The following is a 26,938-nucleotide window of genomic DNA, read 5'->3' on the forward strand; positions in this document are numbered from 1 at the left end:
TTGAAACAAAATTAACTTTTTACAATGGAATGGATGTTCTTTAAAATACTTGTTTTTTTTTTTGCTGTGCATACTGTTTCTTTCTTGAATTTCTCTTAGTAAGGACAGTGGACACACTTCATGAAATAATGGAAATAATTTTGCATGATTATTTCATAGATTTTAGTAGCCTAAACGTTGAGCTTTGTATCATGCTAGAGAAATGCCTTCTTGTAGTGTTGTGATGGCTCGTGTTTATGTATTTCTGCTGCAACCAGTACTTGAGATTGGAGACTATTGTACTGGCTTTAAGTCTCTCTCCACCTAGTCTGGCTTCCAGATGTGCCCTCCCTGCACTACAGTGGGTTTTCTGTGAGTATGCACAATTCAGTACAGAAATAACGACCTGATTTATGCAATCCAGTCGTGACCGTCAGGAGAAACGTGTTCCCTATCCCAAAGGAACCTTGAACATATATAGAAGCAAATGTTTCCTACAAATGGTACTGAATTATAAATCATAGATGTTTTTTGAAGGAGGAGTTACTTGATTAGCCTTAATTTTTTTCATTCTTCTGGTATTTGAATGTTGTCAATTCAGTCTCGTGGCTCAGTTCTGCTGGTGAAAGCAGCAGGAGTGAGTGGAAGGTGCCAGGAAGCGCTGGCGGGTGTTGGTGGTGCTGGGCTCTTCCTGCTGCTCACTAACACCAACTCTGGCTCTACCGATTCAGAATTGCACTCCACTGGGGAGAAAACCAGGTGTTGGGCTGCTGTTTTACCCGTGTGCAGACTAACCAGCGTTACCCTATTAAGAGATGAAGATACGCTTTTCTACAGAAATGCTGAGCTTTTGTATATTTAATAAAATACAGTTTTCAAAAGGTTGGTCTGTAGGCTTCTTCTTTATTACATTTAAGTTTTGCATGTTTTATGTCCAGGAATAGTCCAGGTACATGGAGGATTAGTTTGGAGCTGCCACATGAACTAGTTTTCTACTGTTGGTGGACATAAATGTGCAGTTGGGTTTAGTTTATCGTGCAAATATTTCCCCATTTCAGGAAGCAAGCTCCTCAGAACAGCACAGCTGCTCTCTGTACTTCTGTGGGATGAAAGGCTGATTCCAGCCCACCATGGTTTTACTCCCCATTACTGAATAGTACCTTCTTTCCCTCCATAAGATTATTTGAAAAATACGATGGATCACCCTGACCGCACACAGCCTCTTGGATTTTTAAAGAGACTGGGGGATTACCTATGCATCCAACAGCTTTAAATACTTTTGTCTAACTAGTGCATGCACAGGAATGATGTTAAATAAAAGTCAGATGCCTTTCACTGACAAGAACTTCACATTTCCCAGGCCAGGCGTGCTGGCGGAGCCAGGGCTCCCTTTCCCTGTACGTACACAAACAATGTTTCTATAGAAACAACAGCAGCAGAATTTTTCTTGCTTCCTTACCAAAATCTGACAGAACACGTACCTGATCTGTCAGTCATCTTCCCTTTCTGCTTTGGCTTCCCTTAAAAAATATTTCCTCTTATACACAGGTCGAGTCTGCTTCCCAAACCTCCAATTTAAGTTGCTTTTTTGTTACTTGAGAATTCAGTAGCAAAAACTAAACACTTGGCCTGAAGACCCTTTTTGCAAGCAGCCAGCTCTGGGATATCCTGGGACCTGATTTGTGACTTCTGGAAATATTACAGCATGTTTTTATCCTTTTCTGAGTCCTTCCAGGGGGACAGAGCTGCTTACAAGAATGAGCTGGCTGGAGGGCAGGTGTAACAGACAACACAACCTTTTTCCATACTTTATTTTGTTCTACAAATACAGTATAAAAATAGAGGTTTTTTCTGAACATAATTAAGTGTAAGCCATTTTCTTGCATTTCAATCTTTCCTCTGTGACAACGTCCAGACTCTTTTCCTCTCTATGTTTGAAGAGACAGTGTCAGTGTAATTTAGTTATAAAAATACTGCTAAAGACAGATCAGCATTTCTATTGCAAAACTGCAGGAAAAGCTTATGTAGATTTAACATTCCTCTCTCGAGAGTTTTTAAGCTTAAGTACTGGGTAACATTTACAAGAGCTCTAATATTTACAAGGTTTCAGTGAATTTTGTTTCTGATGATGACACTTAGCCAGTTCTACATGTTTTGCTCCAGAACACATCCACATGGTCTTGGTAAAACAAAACAGAAACAAATATTTATATATTCAAATTACTTAAGAAGACATATTTAACCTTAAGTTTGAAATGAGGACAGGGCTTCTCCCTTCTAATGCACAAGATTTCTGAAAGGAAGACTGTAGGCTGAAAAGTCAACAGAGTTTTTGCAAAAGGCAAGTGTTCTTTAGAAAGTAAATTTTCAGATTCCTCCCAATCTTGATTGTCTGTTTCTTTACGTCTTAGAGGAAGTATTTCCCCTTCTGTGACGATGAGACAGTAAGACCAGAACTCACCACTGATTTGGATAAGGTATGAACTGAAGAGGGCATCAGCAATCCTCGGCCAGCTCACCACAGACTACTAAATAGCAGCCGCGTGCTTTATTTCTCTGCAAGCAGGAAAAAATACAAAAAAAAAAAGGGGGAAAGGCAGTGCTAAGGAAAGGAATGCTTTGGAAAACAGAATTATTAGTGCTGAGTGATACAAAAGAAAGCAAAAAATCCCAACAGCACAAAGTGATCTTCTCAGAGGGTACAACTGCACATCTGCTTCTTGTAAGCCCGAGGATAAAAGGATGAATCTAATTCCCTGTGAGAGCAAAAGAAACTCTTGATACTGAATTAGGTTGGTCCCTGGTCGCTCAGAAACACAAGTGCACAGGAAGACCGAGTCCTTAACTGACAAAGGATACTTTTGTTGTGACTATTGTTCTTGCATCTGAAAACAGCAAAGAAAAGCTTGTTCTGATCACAGTTTCTCAAAAGGGAACAACTGTGCTGCTTCTCCTCTCTTTTCTCTCTTGCTCTTTCTGGTCGTCTTCTCTTCTTTTTTCTTCTCTAACTGGCGATTTTGGGGCCACAAAATGGCCGCGTTCTCTACTGCAGTCTCTGAACTGGGGCCTCCTTCTTCATCCGAAGAGAATCCCGCTCCTTTCTCTGTCTCATGTGCTGACGGCTCGGCCTGGAAACGACAAGCATGAAAATGGAAAAGCTGGTCTAGAAATCACTTGTAACTACCCCTTTCTAAAAGGGTTTGCCTTCTGTCACAGTGACACTTAACAACATCACAAAAGTTGCTTGCTCTGGTTTGGGCTTCTCACTCAAAGCAGGGTGTTTCTGTTCCTGGATGTCAGGCATTCTTTCAACACAAGCAAAATATTTTCAATGATGGAAGAATAAAAATAAACCTGTTTGAAAAAGATCATGCTCTTCACCTTTCTCAGCTGGGAAAAGATTAAGAACTAAAACATCTGACTCTAAAGCAGCTACATGTTTGGAGAGATAAATCTAGGAAGGGGGTATACTGAAACAGAAAATAATACCCAAAAAAATGATGCTTCAGGAAAACACAGATCTTTTGTTAAACAGTAATGAATCTTCATGAACATAATCACACTGAGTTTCTGGTGTAGGTTTTTTTATTAGTTGCTAGTCACATGCTAACAATAGGAAAGAAGATTTTTGAGCAACTGCACTCTGGAGGTTCTCCACTCTACAGCTGGAAATAACACATTGGAAAGACTGGAAAAGAGTCTCTTGGTAGAGAAACATCATCCTGAAAAAAAAAAAATCACTAACAGAAATGCAGAATACCTTGATGGAGTAGCGTTGCTTCAGCCTCTCTCTGATGAGAAGTCCTTTTGCCAGCAGCTTCCAATTCCCCAGAGCTCTCTTCTCACGTTTCTGTATGGGATTGTTATTGAAAGACACACATTTACTATTATAAGTTTCAATGTATTTACACCCACAGAAGATGGAAGTTTGAAGATTTTAAACTGCCGTTAAAAAACCCACGCCAACTTAAATGTGTCACATTAAAAGACTCCAGACCAGTAGGATTCTTAAGAGTAAAATGTATTGGTGTGCAATTATCTGCTAAATATATAAATTACTGTCACTTTCTAATGTGCACCCTGACAGTGGAAATTACACCAGAACCACCTCCAAAACTTTAACCCCCATCTGTGTATTCCTCGTTTTCCTTTCCCAGCAGCTGTGGAAAACTATTCCAGAGTATGTACTATTTCAGATATTGCTACACACTGGTACTGCATCCCACTGCCAGCCCAAAATGGGGCGTCTGGGGGATGCCACCAGCCCCTCACAGTCACAGGGCTCCGTGTCTGTTGCTTACACAGCCCACAGTTTCAATTAGATTTACTTAATAAATGTAACAGTAAGGAAGCTGCAAAAATAATTCTCACCTCCTTCTCCTTCTTTTCTATTTCTGCTTGTTCATTCTCCCAGGCAGCCACGAGGACCTCTTTATACTCCTCACAGACAACGTAGCCATCAGTACTAGGAAGGAGAACACAATCCTCTGTCAGCTACTACAAGAAAAAGGGAGCAGATGCCTGCTGCTGACCCAGCCGAACCAAAACCTACTCAATGCTGACAGAACCGTCTATCTCCCAGGATCTAAGCGTGTAACTCATCACATGTACTCCTTAACACGGGGTATGCAACTTCTGCAGGACATCAACATCTGTCAGCGGCAACAAAGCACCTGTACGTACACTGGGTGCGAGTAGCCGCCATGAAAATCAAATCCAGTGATGGCTTGAGCACAGTCAATGTCCAACTTCCGCGCCACTCTGTTCAGATTTGGGAGTCTCAGCTGCACGCAGCCGACGGGTAACATGGATGGCAGGAAGAGATAGACATTTCCATACTCATTCCGAGGAACCTGTTATTGCAAAATTAAAAGAGAAATGGTGACGTTCCTGCTCTCTGGAGAGAGGTGAAAATCTCTGCTGCAACTAAGGGACTCTCCCTGTCTTCTGATCTGCTACATTCCACTCCAATATTCAATTAATATTCACATGACAAAGCACAAGCCTAGATTTTAGCTGCATGGTTATCTCCTAGCTGTGTTCTCTGCCCTTGTTACTCAGCCTATACTGCAGAGAATTAGCAAAACAAGCACAGGCTAGGAAAATCAGGTCAATAAAATGATAAAAGTTAGTAGTCTGCACTGCTAGCACTCATTGCTTGTCCTCAGGCAAGCAAGGCCTCAGTGAAGTGTTGACCACTTCCTCCTGGGTACAGTTACCTCTCAACTCTTAATCCCAAATCCAGATGTTACAGACTGATCTCACCTCTGAAACATGCAACTTCTGGAAAAATACAGCCCACAGCTCCATACAAAGCCCTTCCTTAAACACCAGCCCTCTGCATTCCTCACTACCTTTCCATCCACTGCTATAGGTGGCTGATACTCCTCCGTCTGCCAGCGACCAAACAGTGCCAGGTCCTCTTTGTCCTGGTTTGCAGGCTCTGCCAGGCGTGCCTTCCTTGCCTGGTTGGAAAATCCCTTCACCATCTGTGCAAATACAACGACCAAGCCTGTAACACCACCACAAGTTGCCAGCGATTTCAGACTTTCCTACAACATCGAAGGAGAAGTCTGGGAGAGAAGAAATGCCTAATTCCTAGCTTCAGTATCCATTGCTTATAAATGTGTATTGGCTTTGTGTGGGAAGGTTTTGGTAGTGGGGGGATACAGGGGTGGCTTCTGTGAGAAGAATTCAGCAATTCAGGGGTGACTTCTGTGTAGAAGCTTCCCCCATGTCTGATAAAGCCGTTGCCAGATGGACCTGCTGCTGGGCAGGGCAGGGCCCACCAGCGAGGGTGGGAGCGCCTCTGGGATAATGTATTTAAGAAACGGATAAAAAAAAACCCTGTGGGAGAGCAATTGCAGCCAGAGAAAGGAGTGAGAACACGTGAGAGCAGGAGCTCTGCAGACACCCAGGTCTGCAGGAGGGGCAGGAGGTGCCCAGCATCGGGGCAGAGGTTCCCCTGCAGCCCGCGGTGCAGCCCATGGTGAGGCAGCCGTGCCCTGCGCCCAGGGAGGTTGGGGTGGAGCAGGTTCCCCCTGCAGCCCGGGGAGGGCCCCACAGCAGAGCAGGGGAAGAGGCCGAGGAGTCCTGCCCCGAGGAGGAAGGAGCGGTGGAAACAACGGGGGATGAACCGACCACAACCCCCATTCCCCATCCCCCTGGAGATACGCAAATTGGGAGTAAAGTGAGCTCAGGAAGAAGGGAGGGGTGGGGGGAAGGTGTTTTAAGATTTGGTTTTATTTCTTCTTACTCTACTCTGATTTGATTGACAATAAACTAAGTTACTTTTTCTAAGTTGAGTCTGTTTTGCCCATGGTTAGTGAATGATCTCTCCCTGTCTTTATCTCCACCCACAAGCCTTTCATTAATTTTCTCTCCCCATGCAGTTGAGGAGGGGAGTGGCAAAGTGGCTTTTGGCATCCAGCTAAGGTCAATGCACAGCACCTGTAGCAACTGGGAGCCAGATCCTGCAGTTCATATAAAATGTTGGGATGCCTTTGGAGAAGATGAAAGGGTGCAGTTCTGATACCCTTGGGGTGGGAAGAAGAGCTAGCTGGGCTTTGGGGAGTATACAGCAGCTGTAGGCAGACAGATTCACAATGCAGCTACCACAAGTCACACAAGCAAGTGAGAAATCTGCATCTGCTGGCAGAGAGAAGGCAAAAACCACAACAGAATTGAGCTTGAACTTCAGACGGCAGATGTGTTGTGCAGGGGGAGGACAAACCCTTACCTTGTAAGGCACTTCTCCAATTCTCACCACTCGAGCCTGCTTCAGCCAAGTGTCCTTGGAGTGCAGCGTGTGTACGCAGTCTCTAAAAAGGCCAGAAGGAAGCTACTATAAGAGTTCTGAAGTCTCTTCAGAAGAGACTTCAAAACTGTTCATCACGTGTTAAGAATAGTAAAAAAAAAAGCCTGTAAGTGATATGCAAATGCTCTCTGAGCAGCTGAATGCCTCACCCTGTCTATGCCTGTGGCCTGAGATACTGCTGATGCTATCATGGTCTTCACACAAATTAGCTCTTAAATTTGTTACAACAATCAGTCGCACATGACAACACATGCACAACTCACCTGGAGTAGACAGCCTCTCCCCTGCAGTACCCCAGGATAGCAGCTGACTCCGGATAAATCGCCTGGTATTTCAACAGGTGTCTCCTCAGTGCATAAAGAGGGTGGTTTTTGTACTCTCCAATTGTTGTTGGTAGGGGTTGATCTTGAAGCTTAACTTGAAACTAGGAATTATACAAAGAAGAGTGATTTCACAACTCTCTTGCACTACCCTTTGTAAGAAGAGAAGAACGATTATAGTAAGGATCAAAGGAAAAAACCACTGGAAACTTAATCAGATCAGCAAACATTCTTGCTGCAAACAGGTACTTAGATGTGCACCCAGATGTACATATTTTAAAGACTCTCTCTGAGGAGCGTGATGCTAAACTGTACAGTAAGTTTCCAGCATGGGCTGTCCAGTACTTTTGCTAGACAAATTTCTCTGAACAGCTTCCATTTGATATTATTTTAATCTATCATTGCATATTTCCTTTAATACATGCGCAGTCTGAACATTTCAAGTTCAAATACAAATTTCCTCCCTCCTGGAAAGATTCCTAATGATTTTTGCCTGAATGAGAACCCCAAGACTGGACTCCTGGCGTTAAATGTTCTGAATAACCTATTGCTATTTACCTCATTTTCCTCCTTCTTGTCTCTTTCCACGTAAGGACTTTTATATGGCTGCAGCGTGTCTTCCCACCACTCCGGGTCCACACGGCTCTTCCTTGTCGCGGTCATCCACACTGGGTCGTACCTTTGTGTCACATCCCTGACGCTCCCATCGTTGTCAAACCCCACAACATAGGAAAGCGGCTTTGTGGCGTACGTGAAGCACAGCTGGGGCTGGCCAACGTTGCCATGAACACAGTCCACACACACCCACTTGTCCTCATGTTCAAGGAAAACCTCCAGCCACTGGTCTGTGCCCAACACTTCCCTCACCTCCTGCTGTCCATCCTCCTCATCACTAGAAATTATTTTGTTTCTCTTTTTCTGTGCATGAGGCAAGGCTGGAGCTGTACTTTTTGCTGGTTTAGGCTCAGCTCCACATGAATTTCTGGACAGCCTCGATTCTGAAGTCTCAGTTTTTGGGCTTTTTATAGCTGTTACTTTTGGCTTCTGGGAGCCCAGTGACCTCCTCTGCCTTTTAGAGACAGTTTCAAAATCCTCATCAGAGACATCACTCTCCTCCTCTGAAACCTCAAAGTCCGAAACACTGTCCTCATCACTTCCACTCTCTTCTTTGTAGCACACCTTGGAGGCCACTCGTCTCCGGCGATCATTCTTGGGCCTGACTGGCACATCTTTTTCTGCTAAGCTGCTCTCCTCGTTACTACACTCCTTCTGTTCCTGGTTGCCTGTAGTCAGCTTTGCCTTGGGTGTCCTTTTGGTCTGAGCAGTTTTGGGTTTCTTTGGCTCCTTGTTGCCTTCTTCACTCCCTGAGGATTTCTCTTCCTGTTTGGCTTTTTTGCAGGGGCATTTTTTTGCTGCAGCTTTGGGTGTCGTGGCAGAGCTCTCCTGCGCCTCAGAGGTACTGCTGAGGGACTGCCTCTTGGATGAGCTTTTTCCCTGTGAAGAAAAAGGCTAGGTCACTTTTATCTCCATGGCTAAGGATATGTTGAAAAAAGACTGAAATCAGCGCGAGGCACATGCAGACCGAAGGTTGGCGGGCATGGACAATCTGCATGTCTCAGGGACTTGAAACTTCAGGCAAATGGCTGAAGACAGGTGTACTCAAGCAGCAAGTGTTTCCTGTCTGAATTTTAAGGAAATTAAAAACCTCTGAAGCATAACAAGTCTTTGTGAAAACACACAAAATTGGTAACTTTTTTAAAGGAGAAACCTAAAAATTAAGGGTTTGTGCCTTCTGCACTACAGACAACAGTCATGACCCTGGTTCACGGCAGTAAGCGATTCACTTCAAGCTCCAACAGCCAGAGTTTTCTCAATCCCACTCTCTAAACCAGTGACTTATTCCTTATTCCACACACCCAACAAAAACTACCTTTGCTTTTGTCTCCTTGAGAGGAACGGGCTGAAAAGACAGCACAAGGCGACACAGCAGCTGTAACGCTCGCAGAATAATTAAAAAGATCTGCAACAGAAAAAATAAAGCATGTTTAACCTATTTTCAATGTCCATAAAAAGAAACTTCTTGAAACTCTTTTACAGTCTGGGTTCTGTCACAAATCATTTCTATTCTTACCTTTTACCCAGTGCTGTATACAGTAGGTAGCCCAGCTGCTGTAGTATTAAAGCATCGCAGAGTCTTCTCTGGCTCTTAGTTATGTTACTACTATTATTATCTGTTAATTTACAGATGAGGAACCAATTCCTAAAGAGGCTAAATGACCCATCCTGCTGGAGCAGACGCAGTAAGTCACCCAAATCCCATCTACCCTATCAGTCTCTCGTTCTTAAGGAAAAGTGAGTAAGATGACTCTAAATGCTGCCTCCCAAAGGTGGCCAAAGCCAACCACAGCCCATCAGCTGAACCCAGCAGAAACACCAGCCACCCAGAGAATGTCATCAGTCACAACTGAGTGGCTAACAGCTGTGACCTGGCACCTGCCTTCCTGCATGGGACTCAACTGAAGCTGCCTAAGCAAGGCTTGCTTTGACTTTTCCTCCTGACCCAGGAAGTGACATCTCTGCATTATCCACAGCAAGGTTGCAAAGCCACCACAACATCTGCTTCCTGTTTTGCAGCAAAGAAGCTGCAACATCCCTCTTTATCAGTGACAGGGCAGAGCTGCAAACCATGCACCTGCAAAGCAGCAGCTTGTTTCTGTTCTTTTAAATGTCCCCTGTCAATTTGATCTTCTAAGTTTCCCCCTCCCTCAGTTGTTTTACCAGAATTTCTGTGTGTCTTGAAGCAACTGACTCCACTTTTTCCCGTAATCAAATTCCACCATGAGATGACTGCAGAGTTGAAGTCCTTCTGAAGCCTTGGCCTTGGGCTGCTCTAAATCAGACCTCAATTCCTTTGCCCTTCAGTGGTGACTCATAGTAACAAATTATCAACCCTCAACTCAAAGATCTCTAAAGAGTTTCTCTGGCTGCAAGTGAGCCCAGGATTTTTTTCACTCAAATTCGTATTTCAGAAGAAACCTAGTAAGTTGGTTTTCTTTGATCTACACTGCTAAAGCAATATAAAGAAGCCAAAACATACTTAGGAACAAGTAGCTCTATACACTATACACAAAGCCATCCACAGCAGAATGCAGAGCACACAGTGACACCAACCAGCACCAGAGGCTCCAGTTAGGCACAGTTCAAACGGAATCATTTAATCACAGAAGGACTCCAGATAAAACCACAACAAAAAGCCACAGAATCACCTACTTCACCCATTTGTTTTCTTCAAATCCATCCCTCCAACACCACTTTGTGTGCAACCCGAGAGCACTACAGCACTGACCCAGCATCCAAACTCAGCAACCAACCCTGCACTTCCCAGCCACTTACATGAACCAACTCTTCGTCGTCTCGTGCAGCGTAGATGGCAAAGCGCCTCTCCAAGGTCGCCTGCAGGGGCTCTCCTTTTTCGGTGGAAAGCTCATCATTGACAGTGAAGGTTCCGACAAACCTGAAATATGAGACATCTACTTATTGTCTAGTGCTTGTGACTGTGTTCTTAAACTTCAGAGTTCATCCTTTCCTTCTGTAAAAAGGAAAGACTCTCACCCTTGTATTTAAAATAAAAAAAATCACTGAAAATTGGTAATTCCATTTACCCCTCTCCCTCAACCCTGGCTCTACATTCTATGTGACAGCGTGACTAGGAGACAGAGTTTTACCATTTCACCAAGTTGGAAAGGTAGAGGAGGTCCACTTGGCCTGCAGACACTTTTGTGAAGTGGGTGGGGATGATGGATAGACCAATGGCATGAAGATCTGGCTGGCTGCAGATCCTGTTCCGATAGAAACCATTTGCTAATAAACACAAGAGGTGAACCTGAGAGAAAAAAGTTTCTATAGTGAGTTCACAAGACATTTTCTTTGCTGGAATTATTGTCCATGGTATAGACAAGGAAGGCTTCACTGCTTCTTTTAACCAAGACAAGCAGCAGTGAAGCCTCCCAGGCACACACAGGGCGGACACCAGGCTGCCTGCAGATTACCATCAGAAGACAGCAAAGCTGTGAAGTCCCTGTCAGCGCCTCCTGCTCTACATGACTGACACTTTAACCCCGACAGAACGAGCAGATACATACTCAGTGGATAAATATGCACCTTACTGACATCTGGTTTGATTTAGAATTTTACTAATGCAGTCACTAATGTTTCTAGCTTACAGTTTAGAAGTATAATGAGCATTTGTCAGGATTACAGCCTTTTTATTTCTTTGCTTCTAGCCATGGCCCCAAATTATTTGATCAAAATTAAGTTTCTTCTTCATTACGAATCAGTTCAGATTTCCTTATGCTCAACTTTTTCTCTGCCAGGTTTCTCTGTGACCAATACCTTATGTGTGTCCTCACGAACCTCCTTGCTGAAACGTTTCATCATTCTCCGTAGATACATCTCAAACTCAGCTTTCCTTTTTTCTCTGCACAAGATTACAAAAGAAATGGATGTTGTGGGTTTTCTATGGACCTGCCTTTCTAGATTCCTGAACTGGATCAGTTCACAAAGAGAATCTTCTCTGCAAACTTCACAAAAGTTTAGCTACTGCCTGTGTGAGTAGGCACGCAGTTTGCATATGATTAATGAACTGTGAACTCCATGTACCCGACTACAGAGAGCTTGGGTATATTCAGAAGGCCTAAATTCTACCTAACTTTATGTGCCTACAGTTTCTTACTAGACAGCTTTGGACAGCTCCACCCTAAACTTAAAAATTCACTGTCTGAATTGTTTGACTTTCAGATTACTGCTAGCATTCTGTTCAGATTTCTGGAAAAATGGCTTTCTCTTTATTGATGAAATCTTTTCACTAAGAGGCTGAAAAGCCTCCATTCCCACCAACATCCACTGAAGATTTCTGGTAAAATTGTCATGTGTAAACTGTTCTCCATCCCATGACCTCGCATCATTCCAACTCAATAGTCTGCACAAAGTGGGCATTTCCATGCAGAACACAGCAAGTCAGTGACAGTCAAGACTGAGCATATTTTTAACTACATCCCTCAGTGGCCCTCCACTGCCTTCCCTGTTCTTACCTCCTCTCTCTTTTCTTCAGCTGCTCTGGCGTTTCAATCTCTATCTCAACAGGATTGCTTGGCAGCACCACTGCTGGAAGAACAGCTGCTTCTTCTAACTTATCTGTGGCAGGTTCCTGGAGTTCTGGAAAAATAAAATATTACTAAATGATAAGTAAACATGGAATAGATGCCCCAAGGATATGTGACAATGGGATAAGAACCTACCTAACATGTTCAAGCAACCTACATACAGAACATCCCTAGTAATTACCAGCTCCTGGATCTTCTGTAACACTGTGTGTGCTCAGTTATTCAAATAACTGTGGGCCACCAGCCACTTGCTTTTGAGGAATCAGCTCAGCACAGTCTAACAGCAAGTGGCTGCCACAGGCAAACTCAATGAAGAGACAGGTGAATGAAACAGATGTGACTTGGAGAGTACTTGCAGAGTAGCAAAGAACAAAACTGACAGCTGTTCACTTTAGAAGGCATAAATCCGTAGCAGCAAAAGAGGATGGTCATCACGATTCTTATCACAGCTTGCTGAAGACCACCTCATCATACAGCTCAGTTGGTTTCATCTCCACTCTCCTTTACTAGGAAGTTGTAGTTTTGAGGCTTCAAACTGAGCCATTCATAGCTGCTCAATACTAGACAACACAAACAGCTGAGAAAGTGCTTTGTACGTGGTAGCATAATTTAACATAAGCCAACAAACAGTCATATTCAAGGCACTAGTATCATCAGGTCAGTAGTTGTCTGGCTTTTTTTTACTTTGGAACCATTCTAAAAGCACTGTAAGATATGAGCTTTTAAAGATACAGATATGTACATGGAGTATACTTTAGATATACAAAGTATACCTGAATGCGTTTACCTGAATGCAAGTAAGAAATGGTTCAAAAATCAAATCACCAAAAAAAGGGTATAAGAATATTTACTCCTTAAAATGAATAAATATGCAATTGTTACCATCCACATCCTCCCATTCATCTTCACTTTCATCATCATCATTGTCAGTATTGTCTTCATCCATCTCTTTTTTAACAGGAGATTCTCTCTTCAACTTCATCTCCTTCTGAGGGGGCTTCAGCGAGTCACTGTTAAAATTATCAAAATGGTTTTAGCATCAGAAAATGTAGGTGCTTGTTTAATTAAGAAAAATAAAGAACACACTAAAAATAGGGAAATAAATGAAGCATGACCTCTGCATCAGTAACCAACAGACTGAATATTTAACAATTAAACCACAATTTGCTTCTCTGTAAAGCAAACCATCTTTGTCATAAATAACCATGGGCTTCATGGAGCAACATTTTTTCAGTTCAAACTTAGGTTCTGATTCCGCAAGGATGTTTAGAAAGGAAGATGCCTGGACCTACAAAAGGCCCCATCCTTCACAACAACTTGTACAAATGAGTACTTGGAGAAATGGTTCACCAAATCACTTGTTCTCACCGACTGTTTCGGTGTTCTCACCCACTGGCAAATGTTTCTGAGACCAATCAGTTTCATTTCTTTTTATTAATACATTTGTTATAGCAGTCTACACGGGCAGACCATGCTATTATATTTGGATTCCAAAAAACACCAGAGATCGCTATGTTTGAAGATTTCTACTAATCATTTTAAACCCAAATCTCGGGCCAACATTTCTATTAATGCTGGATTCCATAATGCCTCCCTAGTCCTGCTTAAAAACTGTAACAAATGAAATAACATTTTGTATTTGAAAAGGCTCACATATTTGCTTCCTATACAGACTATCTTCCTCAGGACTGACTCTGCAAGGACTAAGACAGTACTTCTGCTCAGCTGTGTGACACAAATGTTCTAAATTGGACTGACAGCCTAAAATAAACTGCTGACACACACATATGCAGCACCAGGCTCTAAACAAATAACATGAAGAGAAAGTTCCTATAGACTTGAATGATGAGTAAACATACCTGCACGTTTCCTCTTTGTTATGACTCCCTTTATTTCTAGTATTTTTTTTATTTTCTTTTATTAGTGATTTTGCCCCTTTCTGTTTTGAAGGCTTATTTGCTGAGTTGGAAACTCCAGTATCATAATCTTCTTCCTTCTTCCTAGATGGAGCTTTTGAATCATTCTTCTTTATACTGGGCTTTTTCTCTTCAAAATTACCTGCATGGGACAGAAGAAAACAAGATATGTTAAGGGATGAGTGTCATCTCCATGGTAATCAGAAACAGTACTTCCACAGACTTCATTAGAGCCAGCTACAGGAAAAGTTAAGCACCCACAATGACAAGCATAAATCGGTAAGAATTGAACAACCTGTTTAAAGAAAATACAAAAACGTAAGGCACAAAAAGTACATAAAGATTCCTACAGTCAGTGGGTCAGCTGAAAAACAAGCATCGTACTTGCCACTCACAAGAAATTATTATTTCGTGAGGCTGCTCCAGAGAACCTTTTTCCGGGCACCTCCTGGGACACGGACCCGCGTGTCACGGCTGAGGCGACACAAACCCTCCCCGGGTCACTCAGCGCCCGATTTTCGCCAGAGCTCCCCGACAGCGTGCAGGGCCCATCCCGCACGCGGAACCGAACCCCCGGCTCTGCGCAGACGCTTACCCACGGCTCCAGCCCGAGGGAACGGCCCTTGCCCGGCCCCCCCGACACCCCCGGCAATCACCAGAGGCCTGAGGCGGCGCCAGCGCCCGGCCCGGCCTTCCTCCCGCACTCACCCTCCTTCTCCTCCTCCTCCGGCTCGCCCCGCGGCGCCCCCAGCCCCCCGGAACGCCTCTTGCTGGCAGCCGCCGGCCGGGGCGATGCTTTGCGCTTCCTGGCCATGGCGCTCCCCCGGCACTGGGCAGGCTGCGACCCCCGCCACAACGCTCGCCGCAAGCCCCGGCCGTGCCGCGGCCGCTGCCGCCGCCCCCCGTCCCGCCCCCGTCGGAGGGGAAGGGGAAGGGCCATAAAGTCTCGCGGGAGAAGGCGGGAGGCGGTTTGAAAGATGGCGGATGAGGTGGACCAGGTGAGCGGCTCCCCGCTTCCCTCAGGGCGGGAAGCAGCGGCCGGGCCCCCGTTCCCGCCTTCCCTCCGCGGCTGCAGGGCCGTAAGATGGCGGCGGGCTTTGGGCTGGGGCTGGCCGTACAGCCGGCACAGCCCCCGCCTGGGCTCCTTCCTGAGGCGCAGCCCCCCGCGGCGAGAAGCTCTTTTCGTCCGAAGCGAAGCCACTCCACGGCCTCGGTCCTTGTGCCGCCGCCGGGGGTGTCAGGAGGGCGGGCGAGGCTCGCTTCGGGACCGTTTCCCTCAGGAACTGCCTGAGGAGGGAAGTGGCGGGAAGCCGCTGAGGAAAACACCCTTGGCTCTGCCTCAGCGAGGAGGAAATAGGTAGCATGAGGAAAGGCGTTCACACATTTTAGCTGTGATTCTGAAAAGGATTTAGCCTTTCTCCCCCCAAAAAAAGAGACCTTAGCCCGGTGTGTTCTCAGGTTTCTAACCGGCTTTGAGGCCTGGCTTAAGTGCTGTCTATTTGAGTTAGGCCTTGTGGGGACAGATGGGAGTGGGCACTGTGTTACCCAGATAACTGAGGGGAGCTGTTGAAAATGGCGGTGTGTGTGTGTTTGTTTTTTTATCCTGGGCTGTGTGGTGGCACAGGTGTGGTGCTGGCTCAGGCCGAACAGGGTTTCAGCTGCTGTGTGGGCAGTGGTTACTGGTAAGGAATAGCGTTTACACGACACTGTGTGAGGTGTGATGTGCTACAAAGGAAACCGAAGCCTTTTTAACTCATTTTGCTCAGGCTGGGGAACATCTGTAGCATGGTAGTACCAGCAGCACTCAGGTTCAGCGGGATGGGAAGGAATGATTTGGAGTGTTTACATCTATGTTCTTACCTGTTTGTTTTCTATGTCTCTCAAACACTGAGGAATGGAAGAGTTCACAGCCTTTTTCTGTACGAGTAACTTGTTTTATTTTTCTAGCAACAAACAACAAATACTGTAGAGGAGCCACTTGATCTCATCAGACTCAGTCTAGATGAAAGAATCTATGTGAAAATGAGGAACGACAGAGAGCTCAGAGGCAGACTCCATGTAAGTAAAACTTATGGAACAATGCCATGCTTGTTCAGCTAAGCACTGGGCAGCCTTTTTTTCATGTACAATAATATTACTCCAAGCTTAACCTCTAATACTCCATTTATTGTTTAAAAAAATAGTTTAAAAACACAAGTAATTGTATCTCATAGTTAAAAGTGTGGAACTGGTTAGAGAAGGTAGGTTGAAGATCATCTTAGTAATGAAGACTGACCCCTTCCTCTTATCACATGTGATCGGTGGAAAAATCTAATTTGTTCAGTACTCTGCTATTAAATACTTCTCTAGAGAGTCAAGAGATGTGTTTTGTTTTTATTGTCTCCTGAATGATACCGAGCAATTCATTCCACTGCTTCTGGCTTCTGTCACCCCAGGCAATAATGCTGCAGGCCTTTTCTTGTGAAGTACCCTGAGCTCTCTTTAAGGCTGAATTAAGAATGAGATTATCGTTATCAAACAAATATCTTGTAAGGCACACCGTGTGGGGGCATGATGGCCTATGTGCTCAGCTGCATTCTCTGCAAATCTCATTTAAGTGTTTTCCTCTGAGAGTGGTGTGTCCCTTGACAAGACAGATTTTTTGCTTTCTAACAAGTCAGTTATCTTTCCTGAGTACTGTACTGTGTTGGGGAAGAGAACCAGTTGTCCCATGTGTTAAGTTGGCCTCAACTCCTTTGGGAACACAAAGTTGAGGAGGACTCCATGAGGCACACGTGTAGTTTGCAACACACTTTTGTAAGGTTTTTGGAATGTGTGCTTATTTCAATTTTAGTAGCACTGTATGAATTACAGCTTTCATATCCTTTAAGGTGACCCCAGGCAATCAGTTGCAGGGGGCTGGACTGGCTGCAGGGAATGTGGAACTGGTTTAATGTTAAAGTGCCTGCCTCAGAGTTCTTGTGTGTGTTCTCACTGAATGCCTCAGAGCTAATTCCCAGAGGAGGGTTTCAGTAAATACATATCTTCCTATTTTTTTATGCTGCAGAGTATTGATTTGCTGATGTTTGCTTGGAATTCAACTGATACTACTTGGTTTTGATACAGTGGCATATTTTGCTCAAAATTGGGCTGAACTAATTATGTCTGAAAGTCTTGCTAAAATTCTTGGTTTAGTAAACTCATGTTTGAATTCTGGAAGAAATAATAAACTAACTTCATTCCTACAGGCATATGATCAGCACTTGAATATGATTTTGGGTGATGTGGAAGAAACTGTAACTACAATAGAGATTGATGAAGAAACCTATGAAGAGATTTATAAAGTAAGGACTTAGTGTATTTATACATATAGAAAACTTTTCTAAAACTAAACTATGTTATCTTATTGAAGTAGTCTGTTGCTGACTACTTTTTGAACCAAGATCTAATAGAACTTTTGGGCAAATTGTTATGGCAGTAGAAAGGATATCTGAAAACTTGATGTTAGTTGTATTGATCTCTTCAGCATGCTGGAATGTTGTACACTTGAGATGGTGTTTGTTGGAGTTGTTTCTGATGTTTTTTTGCGGTTGAATTCGGTCATATGCTTAGCAGATGTGTTTTGTAAACTATGCTTTTGTAAATGTAAACTTTTCTTTCCTTCTTCGTAGTCTACCAAAAGGAATATTCCGATGCTCTTTGTCAGAGGTGACGGCGTTGTGCTTGTAGCTCCCCCGTTGAGGGTTGGTTGAAGCCACAAAGGATCTAACCTTGTTGGAAAGTTTCAGGCTTTTGGACAGTGGTTTGTGTTTTGATCATGTGTCTGAAAATTCTGTACATGTTTTTATAGGATGTTTTTGTCTGTTCTTGTGGGAAGGGGAGCAAAGGGGAACCGGTTTGTCTTGCAGAAAGTACATGTAGTCAGTTGAAGCCAATCTGATTTTCTCAGAATTAATGTAACTGCTGTAAATTGGCCGGTTTGTCACATCAGCAAAAGAATCCTTCATTTTTTCGGTCTTGGTGATAGCACTGTCTTAATTTTTTGTTTTAAATAAATTTGGTTTATCTTTCAGATTTGACTTGTGGTTTTATGTTGAAAACATTATTCTTATGTTCTTCTATAGAGCTAGTGCTATGTTAACTTGTAGTATGTAGCTTCACTTTCTGAGAAAAATAGTAACTTTTGTGTGTTGTGTTAATTTCTGTCCTTACTAATACCTGAGTCTTGCAGATTGATGCTTGAGGGGGCAATACTAAATGAATGCTATGATTTATGGCTTTTCTTTGTTCAAATTCTTGATGCATATCCTTGTAGCAGAGAAATAGTGTGTATATATATGCATCTTCCACTTAAGATACATAAAGAAGATGGGCTTCTTAATGTTTTCTGATGTTTTTATTGTGGCTTTATTGACAGAGCTATGGCTTGCAAGGCCGTAAGTGCAGACTGAGGTTGTTGCCTCACATGCTGTTGAGTTTGCTGTTGAGTTGCCTGCTGCATGCATTCATTTCTCGCTATCTGTAGCCTGTTTCAGTTCTTGAATACATTAAATTCTGCTGAATGCTGAAGATGCTCATTAGTTATCTGCAGCGAAGGTGCACTAGAACCCTGAACAAAGCTCTTTTTAATACATACTTTCTCAGGCCCGCCCTTGTATTCTCCTTGTGTAAAAAAAAAAAAAAAGGCACTTTTGCTATAAAATGTTTTAACAAATATGTTTGAAAGGCATATGAGAGATAGAGGTCTTCACTGGGACATTTCCTACAGAACTTGACTTGTGACATAATAAACTTAATTTATCTAGGTTCTTAAGCATGCTCTGTAGGCTTAGCAAAAGCAGCTTGCTCTGGCACTTTCTCCTACAGTTAAAAATCTTCATAACTTATGGACATAACTTGTGACAGTGGTGAGGAATGCAAGGTCTGCCTTGGAAGGGTCCAAGCCAGATTCTTCTTAAAGGAATACTAACATTTTTGGCAATAAAATACATACACTCAGATGTTGAATGTGTACTTTGTGGCCTTTAAAATAAGGAAAGCAGAGACTGATTAAAAAATTGGTCTGGCTTCTAGGTGGCATCTCTGTAATGTTCTCTAGCATGAGCTAGCTGAAGCTGAAATAGTGAAGCTACTGCTGAGAATTAGTGTGTTAGTAGCAATTAATCTTAAATTTTCAATCACATGGAAACTTGCTACCATATTCCTCCTAGTTATTTCTAGAAAGCACAAACCAGTCGACTTGTGCACACATGCAAGAATTTGTTATCTTAAACCTGTGCATGATGCATATATAGGACTCTTGTATGCAAATAAAAGAAGAAATCATCTGTACCACTGACTACTGTAACAGTATTTGAATGAAGAACAGGTGTGCAGTGGCTTTCTACAAGACTTCCCTCAATATCCCATTCTTGCTTGAAGTTAGGCGGGACTAGGATGAGAACAATTTTCCATGATTCTCACCTCATCCCTTCCTAGCATGCTGTCTCTGCAAGAGTAAGCTCAGCACTCATCAACTCCTGTCCATGCACGCACCACCCTTGGTGTCAGGAGGAAGCTAGTGATGCTACAGCTTCCCCTCTGGAAGGGGGTACAAGGATGACTGAGATCCTTTTTAGTCTATTGTCTTCTCTCCTACCACTCTAGGAGACCAAAATAAATGCTTAGGGGGAGAGAATAAGAATAGGTGAACACAGTGAAAGTACTCCAGTTCCCTGGCATCGGCACATCTGGGAAAGGAAGAGAGTATGTTTCACAGAACCCAAAGGATTTTTCTTCCATTAATTAGTCTACATCCTTTTAGGATTCTGGTAAGGCCCTTGCTATGTATAGTTATGGCATGTCACAGGCTGAGCATGTGTTCTCTGAAGAAATACTTCTGGTTTTGGCATTGCTTTAGGCTTGGTTTTGAGCTTGTTGCCCATCACATTCATGTGTGACAGACAATGTTGACTTGGTGGTATTCAGAGAGAGTGCAGAGTATACATTTACCTTTCTATCTCTTCTACTAATTGTCCTTCAGTTTTCTCTTTTCCAGGTTGCAAAGAGATTTTTCTATTTAATCATTTTTGATGAAAGCTGCTCCATTCCTTTTTGTAATATATGATTTTTGTATTGGAGGGCTGACATGATACATAAAGTATTGGTACATCAGGAACTTCTGCCTTGATAAATTTTAGAATTAATATCTGCTAATAAAACTTGTAAGGCTCTCTGAGAAGAGTGAGAGATGTGAGATCTGTTTCCTTTACTTGAGCCATATTTGCCAGCATAACACCTTTATCTGTATGTATGTCCAATATTTCCATATTCCAGAGTATCAGCACAGTTGAAAGAGGTCAGCTCACCTGACATAACTCACCTAAATCCCTGCAGAACTCTTAAAAATGTCTCATTTCTCAGTTTTAAGTGAGAGATTATGCATGATGGTTGCTAGCTCAATTATTGTCTAATTGATTTCTTGGGTATTTACTGTCCGATTATAAAGAACTAATATTGTTTATGCTACTGAAATATTCAGTAGCATCTTTTACTGACCCTCTAATTTGAAATGAGCTCCCCTGTATGGGTGCCAGTCTAAGCTCCTCTGTGATGAATGTGGATTAAAAAAACCCAACAAACATTTAAAAAACTTCTCTGAAGTCTTGTCTGTCTCCTACTGTTCTTTCAATTCTTTGATCATCTGTTGGCTGTGGTAACCCTTTCTCATGATTCTGACTCCTGATGTTTGAAAAAGAATTTATTGTTAATCTTCCTCAAATATTTCTCAAATGCCTTTTCATACTGTTTTACACTTTTAGCCTGCCAGAATTTTTAATATTACTCAGCCTCTTGCCTTTGTTTCTAGTAGTTTTTTATAAGCTTGCCTTTTTGTTTCTAGTAGTTTTTTATAGACAGTAGTAGTTTTCCAGTAGCTTTCTGGTAGTTTTTAGCATTTGGACTACATCTTTTTGGTAGGTGGCAGAGTAATTTCTCTGTCTTTTGTCTTCAGAGAGTTTCTATTCTGCCTGCAAACATTTGACTCCGCAGCTCTTTTTTAACAATTTTTATTATGTAATTGCCTTTTTTGGAAGTGCTGTTGGAGTTGGACTTCTGGTGTCTTACTGCTTTTGTGAGAGTGGCAGGGACCTGTGAAATTTCTGTGTGGACTCATAAAATTGATTTTTGACTCTAACTCATGTGAGGACGCTAGATGGTGCTGCATTTCCTCAAATTCAAGCTTGGTTGGCTTTGCCTGATTGATGTATGTAGCCTGTGTCAACAAACCCTGTAGTTGTGCAATTAGTTATTGGGTTTTAATTAGGATGGCACTTGCTGACAGTTTTAAATTAACTCTGCTGCTCACCCGTGAGTAAAGATCAAAATAGGTTTTGATGTTTATGTAGGCACAGACCAAGCCCCCAAAAGAGTTAAAGTAAAACAGTATGTGGCCTTGCATTGTCAGAATTTAAAAAGCATGAACTCCAGGCTTGCAGCTTTGCTAGTAGCATTAGCTGAAGAATTATGCCGTATAGAATAATTTGTGGTTAACCACTTTGCTAAGCACTGCTTGGAGAAGAACAGCACATTGTTGTGTGTGGTACAAGGCTGCTTCTGCACTCACTGATTCTAGGGCTAGTTGTATGGTTGTCCAATAACTTCCCTGGAGAACTTCATTACATTTAAATTCATCAGGGTGAACAGCCTGCACAGGAATGTATGTATGTTAAACTCTCAAAGTGACAGATACTTCAGTTTATTTCAAATCACCAATGCTCTGCCTTGTTTGAATGTACAGAAATAGATTTTGATCCAGTCTGCGTATTTGAACAAGATAGAATTTTGTTCTAGGTCATGTAGGGTTTGGGGGGGAATGTGTTTGGTTTTTTTTAAAGTTAAACAGAAGTTACGTTATGTTTCATTCCTATTCTCCTGCCCAGGACAAGCCCAGGATTTGGACGATAAGCTCTAGTAAGACTTGAGCAGTGTGAGCAACGACAGACTGCTTGCAGGGACTCAGGGTTGGACAAGCAGAACAGTATTGATCATGTTGAGAGTTCTGCAGCAACTCTCTCATCTTGGTGCTTTTCCTCTTGTTCTCTAGGCATTTGAAATCTATAATTTGAAATATTTAAGAGAAGGAAGATTGTCAGCCCTTAGAATTCTTACTAGAACTGTAGCACTGGGAAGGGAGCTGATTCAGTGCAAGATGACAAACGTTACGCATTGTTTTTTGGACTGATGATGACATGTACAGAAAATCCCATCAGGCTTATTAAGGTTTAAGGCATTCATGCCAAGATCATTGATGGGCTGAATACATCATTACTGAGGGTGTAGGACTCCCATGTTTCTAAACAGGAAGCTGCTTTCTTATACTAAACAAAAAGAATGGGGAAGAAAAATAGAAAGTTCTACAGAAAATTGAAGCACAGTGTCCAAGCCAGCCTTTTTTTGGGGGGAAAGAATGGGTGGAAGGAAGAGAATAGATGATGTGGGTTGGAGCGGAAAACAAGAACCACTGACGGAAAAAGATGCAGTCAGAAACCCTGTTTATGAGTGAATTTCTTCATTGTTACCCAAATTAGTTTGAATGCAAGAGAGGCCCACTCCCAAATTTTGGAGACTTAGGCCAAAAAGCCTATTTAGTTTTACAATGGCATTTGATTGGTTTATGATGTGACTGCCTGCAACAGCAAGGGACTAGGCGTGCTGACTGTCTGCGTGGTGGACAAACTGTTGCAGAAAACACTGCATAAACCTTTGGAAGAGTTGGGTTAATGACTGATCATGAAAGGAAGGTTTTAGCAATGTTTTGCTCTGTATGGTACAGGGTAAACATGGAGACTGACTTACTCAAGGTGCATATGGAAATCTTCAGGAGAGATCAGAATATTCCAGAGTAAACACCTTTTTGGAATTAGCAGATATTTGATCCAGAGGTGTTCCTTAGTCACACGTTTTTGTATTCTGAAAGTAAGGGATAGCATAAACCTTAAATGGAAAAGGTGAATTTTCTTATTTGTGAAAATAAAGTGTTCACGGAGCAACATAAAATAGTTCTTAAACTGGTATATTTCCACATATTTGACAAATGGAAGCCTCGATTCCATAAAGTCTGTTGTGATAGTGGATCACTTTTAGCCTCTAGAGGAGACCTTAGTGCTGTAAGTACCTTAGTCCTGTTCCTATCTCATAGCACACAGGTGTGGCACATCATCTCTGTTGGTAAGGAGGCTGATAAAACCTTTGTTAGCACTGTCACAATTTATTAAAAGATTGATAGTCTGGTCGCTACCTAATAGAACTGGTTGTGGCACTTCTGCTACAGTAAATTTTCATTTGCTCTTCTTGAATCCACTGAAGTGTTGGGCAGTAAAACCTCTAGTACTAGGTAAATCATAGCATCACACGTGTGTGGCACTGGAGCCTATCACTTAATGCTAATCAGGGTGAAATGCTGTGTAAAATTGTCTGAGCAAGTCACATAATCCTTTCCCCAATCTGCTCTATGAAAATCCCAAAGAACTTTCATGAAAGCAAACTTTTTCCTTTAAAAAAGAAGAAAGTATGCTGCTTTAAACTGAAGTTAAAAGTATCTAGAATATTGAAAGCCTATAGTTGTCATAACTGAATGCATTACTGAGTTCTTTCAGAGCCTTCAAATTTCAATGGCAGGGAGAAAATTGGAAATAAGTTGTGCTCCAAATCTTGATTTCTTTAACCTCTGCAACAGATGAGTCCTCACTGATCCTTAGCCTATAATTGCTCTGGTTAAGTTGGCTTTTTGTGCTGTCAAGGTGACACAGGCTAGGTAGACCTTGCAGCAGGTAACTGTTACTAGTTCATCCCATGCTGTAAGTGGTGTGGTGAAGCAGTGTGGTGTAGATTCTTCTGTAGCACCTATATTTTGTACTTTTTAGTACTGCCCAGATGTTGTGTTCCAGTCGTTAGCAGGTCTGAGGAAGAAATGAGATATCAACAGATAATATCTGAGAGCTAATTTGATTTGTTATAGATTTGTAATGCATTTCTCCAAGCTAAATTCTTACTGACTGAGTTGCTGCTTATAAAAGGCAAGAGATCCAAAGCTCCTCTGCAACCCAAGAGAATACACTATAATTAAACTGAACACAACTCAAACCTTCTGATCATTATTGCTGTCTGTTGGTGTCATTTGAATATTCAGAGTTGTTTCGGTATTAATGTGGTTCTACCCATAAAGCACAGGCTCTAGTCTCAGTACCAGCTAACGGAGATTTTCCTCATGATTAAATGTTAAGCCCTTAGAACTTACTCGTCCTGCATTCATTCCCTGAAAACCATCCTAAACCCAGCAATGCTGTATGCATGAAGCTTTCAGATACACATCCTGTGGGTAATGCGAGCTATGTCTGCTGTCCTCAGTCCTAAAGCCAGGTGTCATAGCTATTTTTTTCTTTCTTAAGGCAGTGTAATATCTATACAATTATTTTTTTCCCCTTCTTGTGCAGTCTCATGAATTAAGGAGAGTAATTTACGTGTGGTGTTTCAGGTGTTGAATATGAGGTTTACTGTGTAATTTTCCATTATTTCTGGTTTGCTCTGGTTTTTCTTTTAGTACTGTTATCCCACAGAAAGGTTACATTCTTGTGAAAGGCTCTGACATCTCTGGGATGAAAGTTCCTGAACAGGCATTTTCTCTTTATCTTTCTGGTACCAGTCTTGAAACACAGCTCTGCCAAGAGGGTGAGCACTGTTCTTCGGCTGGCACAGCTACACAGAGAAGACAGTCAGTCACCCAGAGAAGTAGTAGTGTCATCACACAACAGATCTGCTGATTCTTGATCCAGTGTCTCTTCTACAGTCTGGATTCTTTCAGCATAGTTCTGTCTCCTATAATCTTGATTTCTCTTTTTGTAAATGATGCAAGATGTTAATCTGATTCAATGCAAGTGACTCATTTGATCACAGAAAAGTAAATTTTAAGGATGTAAACAAAAACGGTGACCAAATCTCCCCCTGAGTTGCAGAGCATCTTTTGAACTGATTGTCCCCCCGCTTGTGTCTTTGTTTAATGTAAGCCTTGCCTGTGGCATTACCAGTTGCACTGTGCTAATGTTAGTCATTAATCCCTAGGATTTTTATTTCTGATGAGGGTTAAATGATGCCTGAATATTTAAAGCCGTGGAGTTCTGGGTACAAAAAGTACCTCAAAACGTTTGAAAACTTTTTTGGGTCTGGCTCTAAAATTTTTCTGTGTCCAGAGATGTAACATATATGTGGTCTTTGTAGTATTTTCTTTTTCTAGCTGGAGATGAACCCTGTTATTCCTGCATTGTTCTGCTCAGGGATATTCTAGTCTTGGAGGAAATATAATTTTGCATTTCCACTCTTGAAACCTGCTGCTGCAGCACTGCTTGAGTTCTCATCTACTGCACACCTAGATGATAGGTGCAAGTCTGATGGATGAAGGAGAACTTCCAGGAATTTAAGTTTCTCAGTGCTTGCTGACGAAAGTGCTGGCAGGACCTAAGTAGGAATTGTTTGCAGTGTCTGAGCAGCTTGGGGTACTGACACAGATAGGTGGTGTGTAGCTTTAAGCTGAATCAATTTTCTGGTCAGTTCAGGGAACAGGAGATGCTTAAGCCAGCACTGCAGTTGAGGAGAAATGTTCGTTAAGCTACTACTTAAAGTAATATCAGAGTCCTCTTAGTGAAGAGTAGAAGTTTCAGTGTCCCCTCTTTAGGTTGTTAGTGTTGACATGAAGCAGGAATATATACAAGAGAGTTCAGAAGAACTGGACATGGTGGGAATTGTGGTCTCAAAAAAGAATTCCCAGGGCGTACATGGAAGATATCCCCACTCATCATATTTAGCCTATTAAAGGTGTAGACATTTTAAAAAACAAACAAAAACCCCTCAGCTAAACATGTGATGTTTAAAAGACTATGTTCAATTGAAATTTGAGATGTATGTTCAGTTGTTTTTCTCTCTTCATCAGAAGGTATTCACCCACATCTTATACAGCAGAATTGTGAGATTCCTATACAGAGAGGTTGTAAACAGAGCATGAAAATACATCATGCAAGCAGCCAATTTGCCTTGAGCAGTTTTTTGTCTTCTGCAGGGCCCTGTTGCATAACTGTTCCCTTCAGTCTGGCTCTGGCGTTTATGGGCTGGATGGCTACGTGAGAAAATAATCAGAACATTTTCTGCTTCTAAGGACTGGGGATTTCTGGAGAAATCTGAAAGTTGTGCATGTAGTAATAGCATCCAGAGAAGTAAGGGTTCATTTCCATAGGATTCCTTCCTAGAGTTTTTTTCCAAATATTATTTATATATTAGGAATAAGCTTAGTATTTTGTGTCCTTCGAGCAGTAGGCTTGGGAGAAGAGGCTTTGTCTTATTTCAGTGGGGTTTTTTACTGTTCTGCTGTTCTAGGGAGTTGTGTAGGGTGACTGCTAATCCTTGATGTGTGTCTAAGAGCAGCAGGAGCAATTACTGAAGGTCACGCTGACCTCAGGCTAGGTTCCTTTTGTTTTTAGGTTGCTTATTAGTTACCCTTCTAACCCAACACCCTTTGTTTGAGACAAAAAGCCGTTGCAGTAATGCAATAGCAAGGGAAGGAGGAATGCTTCATTCATAAATCTGAGAGCATTTACAAAGGAGGCAATAAATTATTATCTAATTTATTTCATCTGAAGAAAAGAAAGCAGGATATTGCAGTTAAGCATTTGGCTCAAGATTGCATGCTGAGACTTTGGCAGAACTGCAAATAGGGTACACTGCTGTCTTCTGTAAAGG

The 26,938-nt window shown here is 42.3% G+C and overlaps 3 protein-coding genes across 5 annotated transcripts in view; 2 read left to right on the forward strand and 1 right to left on the reverse strand.

The window, feature by feature from the left end:
* Positions 1-4,627, forward strand: part of TMEM43 (transmembrane protein 43) — an 18,116-nt gene extending 13,489 nt beyond the window's left edge. For both annotated transcript variants that reach the window (XM_074914717.1, XM_074914719.1), the window contains exon 13: positions 4,394-4,627. The gene's annotated coding sequence lies outside the window, so the exon portion shown is untranslated. The remainder of the gene's footprint in view (positions 1-4,393) is intronic.
* On the reverse strand, positions 1,543-15,145 carry XPC (XPC complex subunit, DNA damage recognition and repair factor). Of its 2 annotated transcripts, XR_012634318.1 has the most exons (17): positions 14,903-15,145; positions 14,138-14,336; positions 13,161-13,288; positions 12,207-12,330; positions 11,509-11,593; positions 10,842-10,999; positions 10,510-10,630; positions 9,047-9,136; positions 7,675-8,610; positions 7,060-7,220; positions 6,719-6,800; positions 5,334-5,468; positions 4,663-4,832; positions 4,351-4,444; positions 3,740-3,829; positions 2,839-3,107; positions 1,543-2,535 (listed from the first exon to the last, which is right to left on the reverse strand). XR_012634318.1 is itself a non-coding variant. In XM_074914716.1 (16 exons), exons 1-16 carry the CDS (start codon positions 15,132-15,134, stop codon positions 2,895-2,897), a joined length of 3,018 nt encoding a protein of 1,005 aa, XP_074770817.1. In that variant the 5' UTR covers positions 15,135-15,145; the 3' UTR covers positions 1,543-2,894. The 2 variants fall into 2 exon arrangements, 1 of the variants encoding a protein (XP_074770817.1); XM_074914716.1 differs by having other exon boundaries at positions 1,543-3,107.
* LSM3 (LSM3 homolog, U6 small nuclear RNA and mRNA degradation associated) lies at positions 15,144-18,247 on the forward strand. Its single transcript, XM_074914720.1, has 4 exons — positions 15,144-15,192; positions 16,142-16,252; positions 17,422-17,517; positions 17,845-18,247. Exons 1-4 carry the CDS (start codon positions 15,172-15,174, stop codon positions 17,923-17,925), a joined length of 309 nt encoding a protein of 102 aa, XP_074770821.1. The 5' UTR covers positions 15,144-15,171; the 3' UTR covers positions 17,926-18,247.
* Positions 18,248-26,938: the final 8,691 nt, after the last annotated feature.

The sequence above is a fragment of the Athene noctua genome, chromosome 10 (assembly GCF_965140245.1).
Source record: "Athene noctua chromosome 10, bAthNoc1.hap1.1, whole genome shotgun sequence".
In the NCBI taxonomy this organism is placed as follows: Eukaryota; Metazoa; Chordata; class Aves; order Strigiformes; family Strigidae; genus Athene; species Athene noctua.

Coding starts and splice junctions, on each gene's coding strand:
- XPC (XM_074914716.1), bottom strand. CDS start 15,134: ATGGCCCTTCCCCTTCCCCTCCGACGGGGGCGGGACGGGGGGCGGCGG. Junction 6,801..7,059: donor GGAGAGGCTGTCTACTCCAG/GTGAGTTGTGCA, acceptor TGGCCTTTTTAG/AGACTGCGTACACACGCTGC. Junction 3,830..4,350: donor TAGAAAAGAAGGAGAAGGAG/GTGAGAATTATT, acceptor AATCCCATACAG/AAACGTGAGAAGAGAGCTCT.
- LSM3 (XM_074914720.1), top strand. CDS start 15,172: ATGGCGGATGAGGTGGACCAG. Junction 15,193..16,141: donor TGGCGGATGAGGTGGACCAG/GTGAGCGGCTCC, acceptor TTATTTTTCTAG/CAACAAACAACAAATACTGT. Junction 16,253..17,421: donor AGCTCAGAGGCAGACTCCAT/GTAAGTAAAACT, acceptor TCATTCCTACAG/GCATATGATCAGCACTTGAA.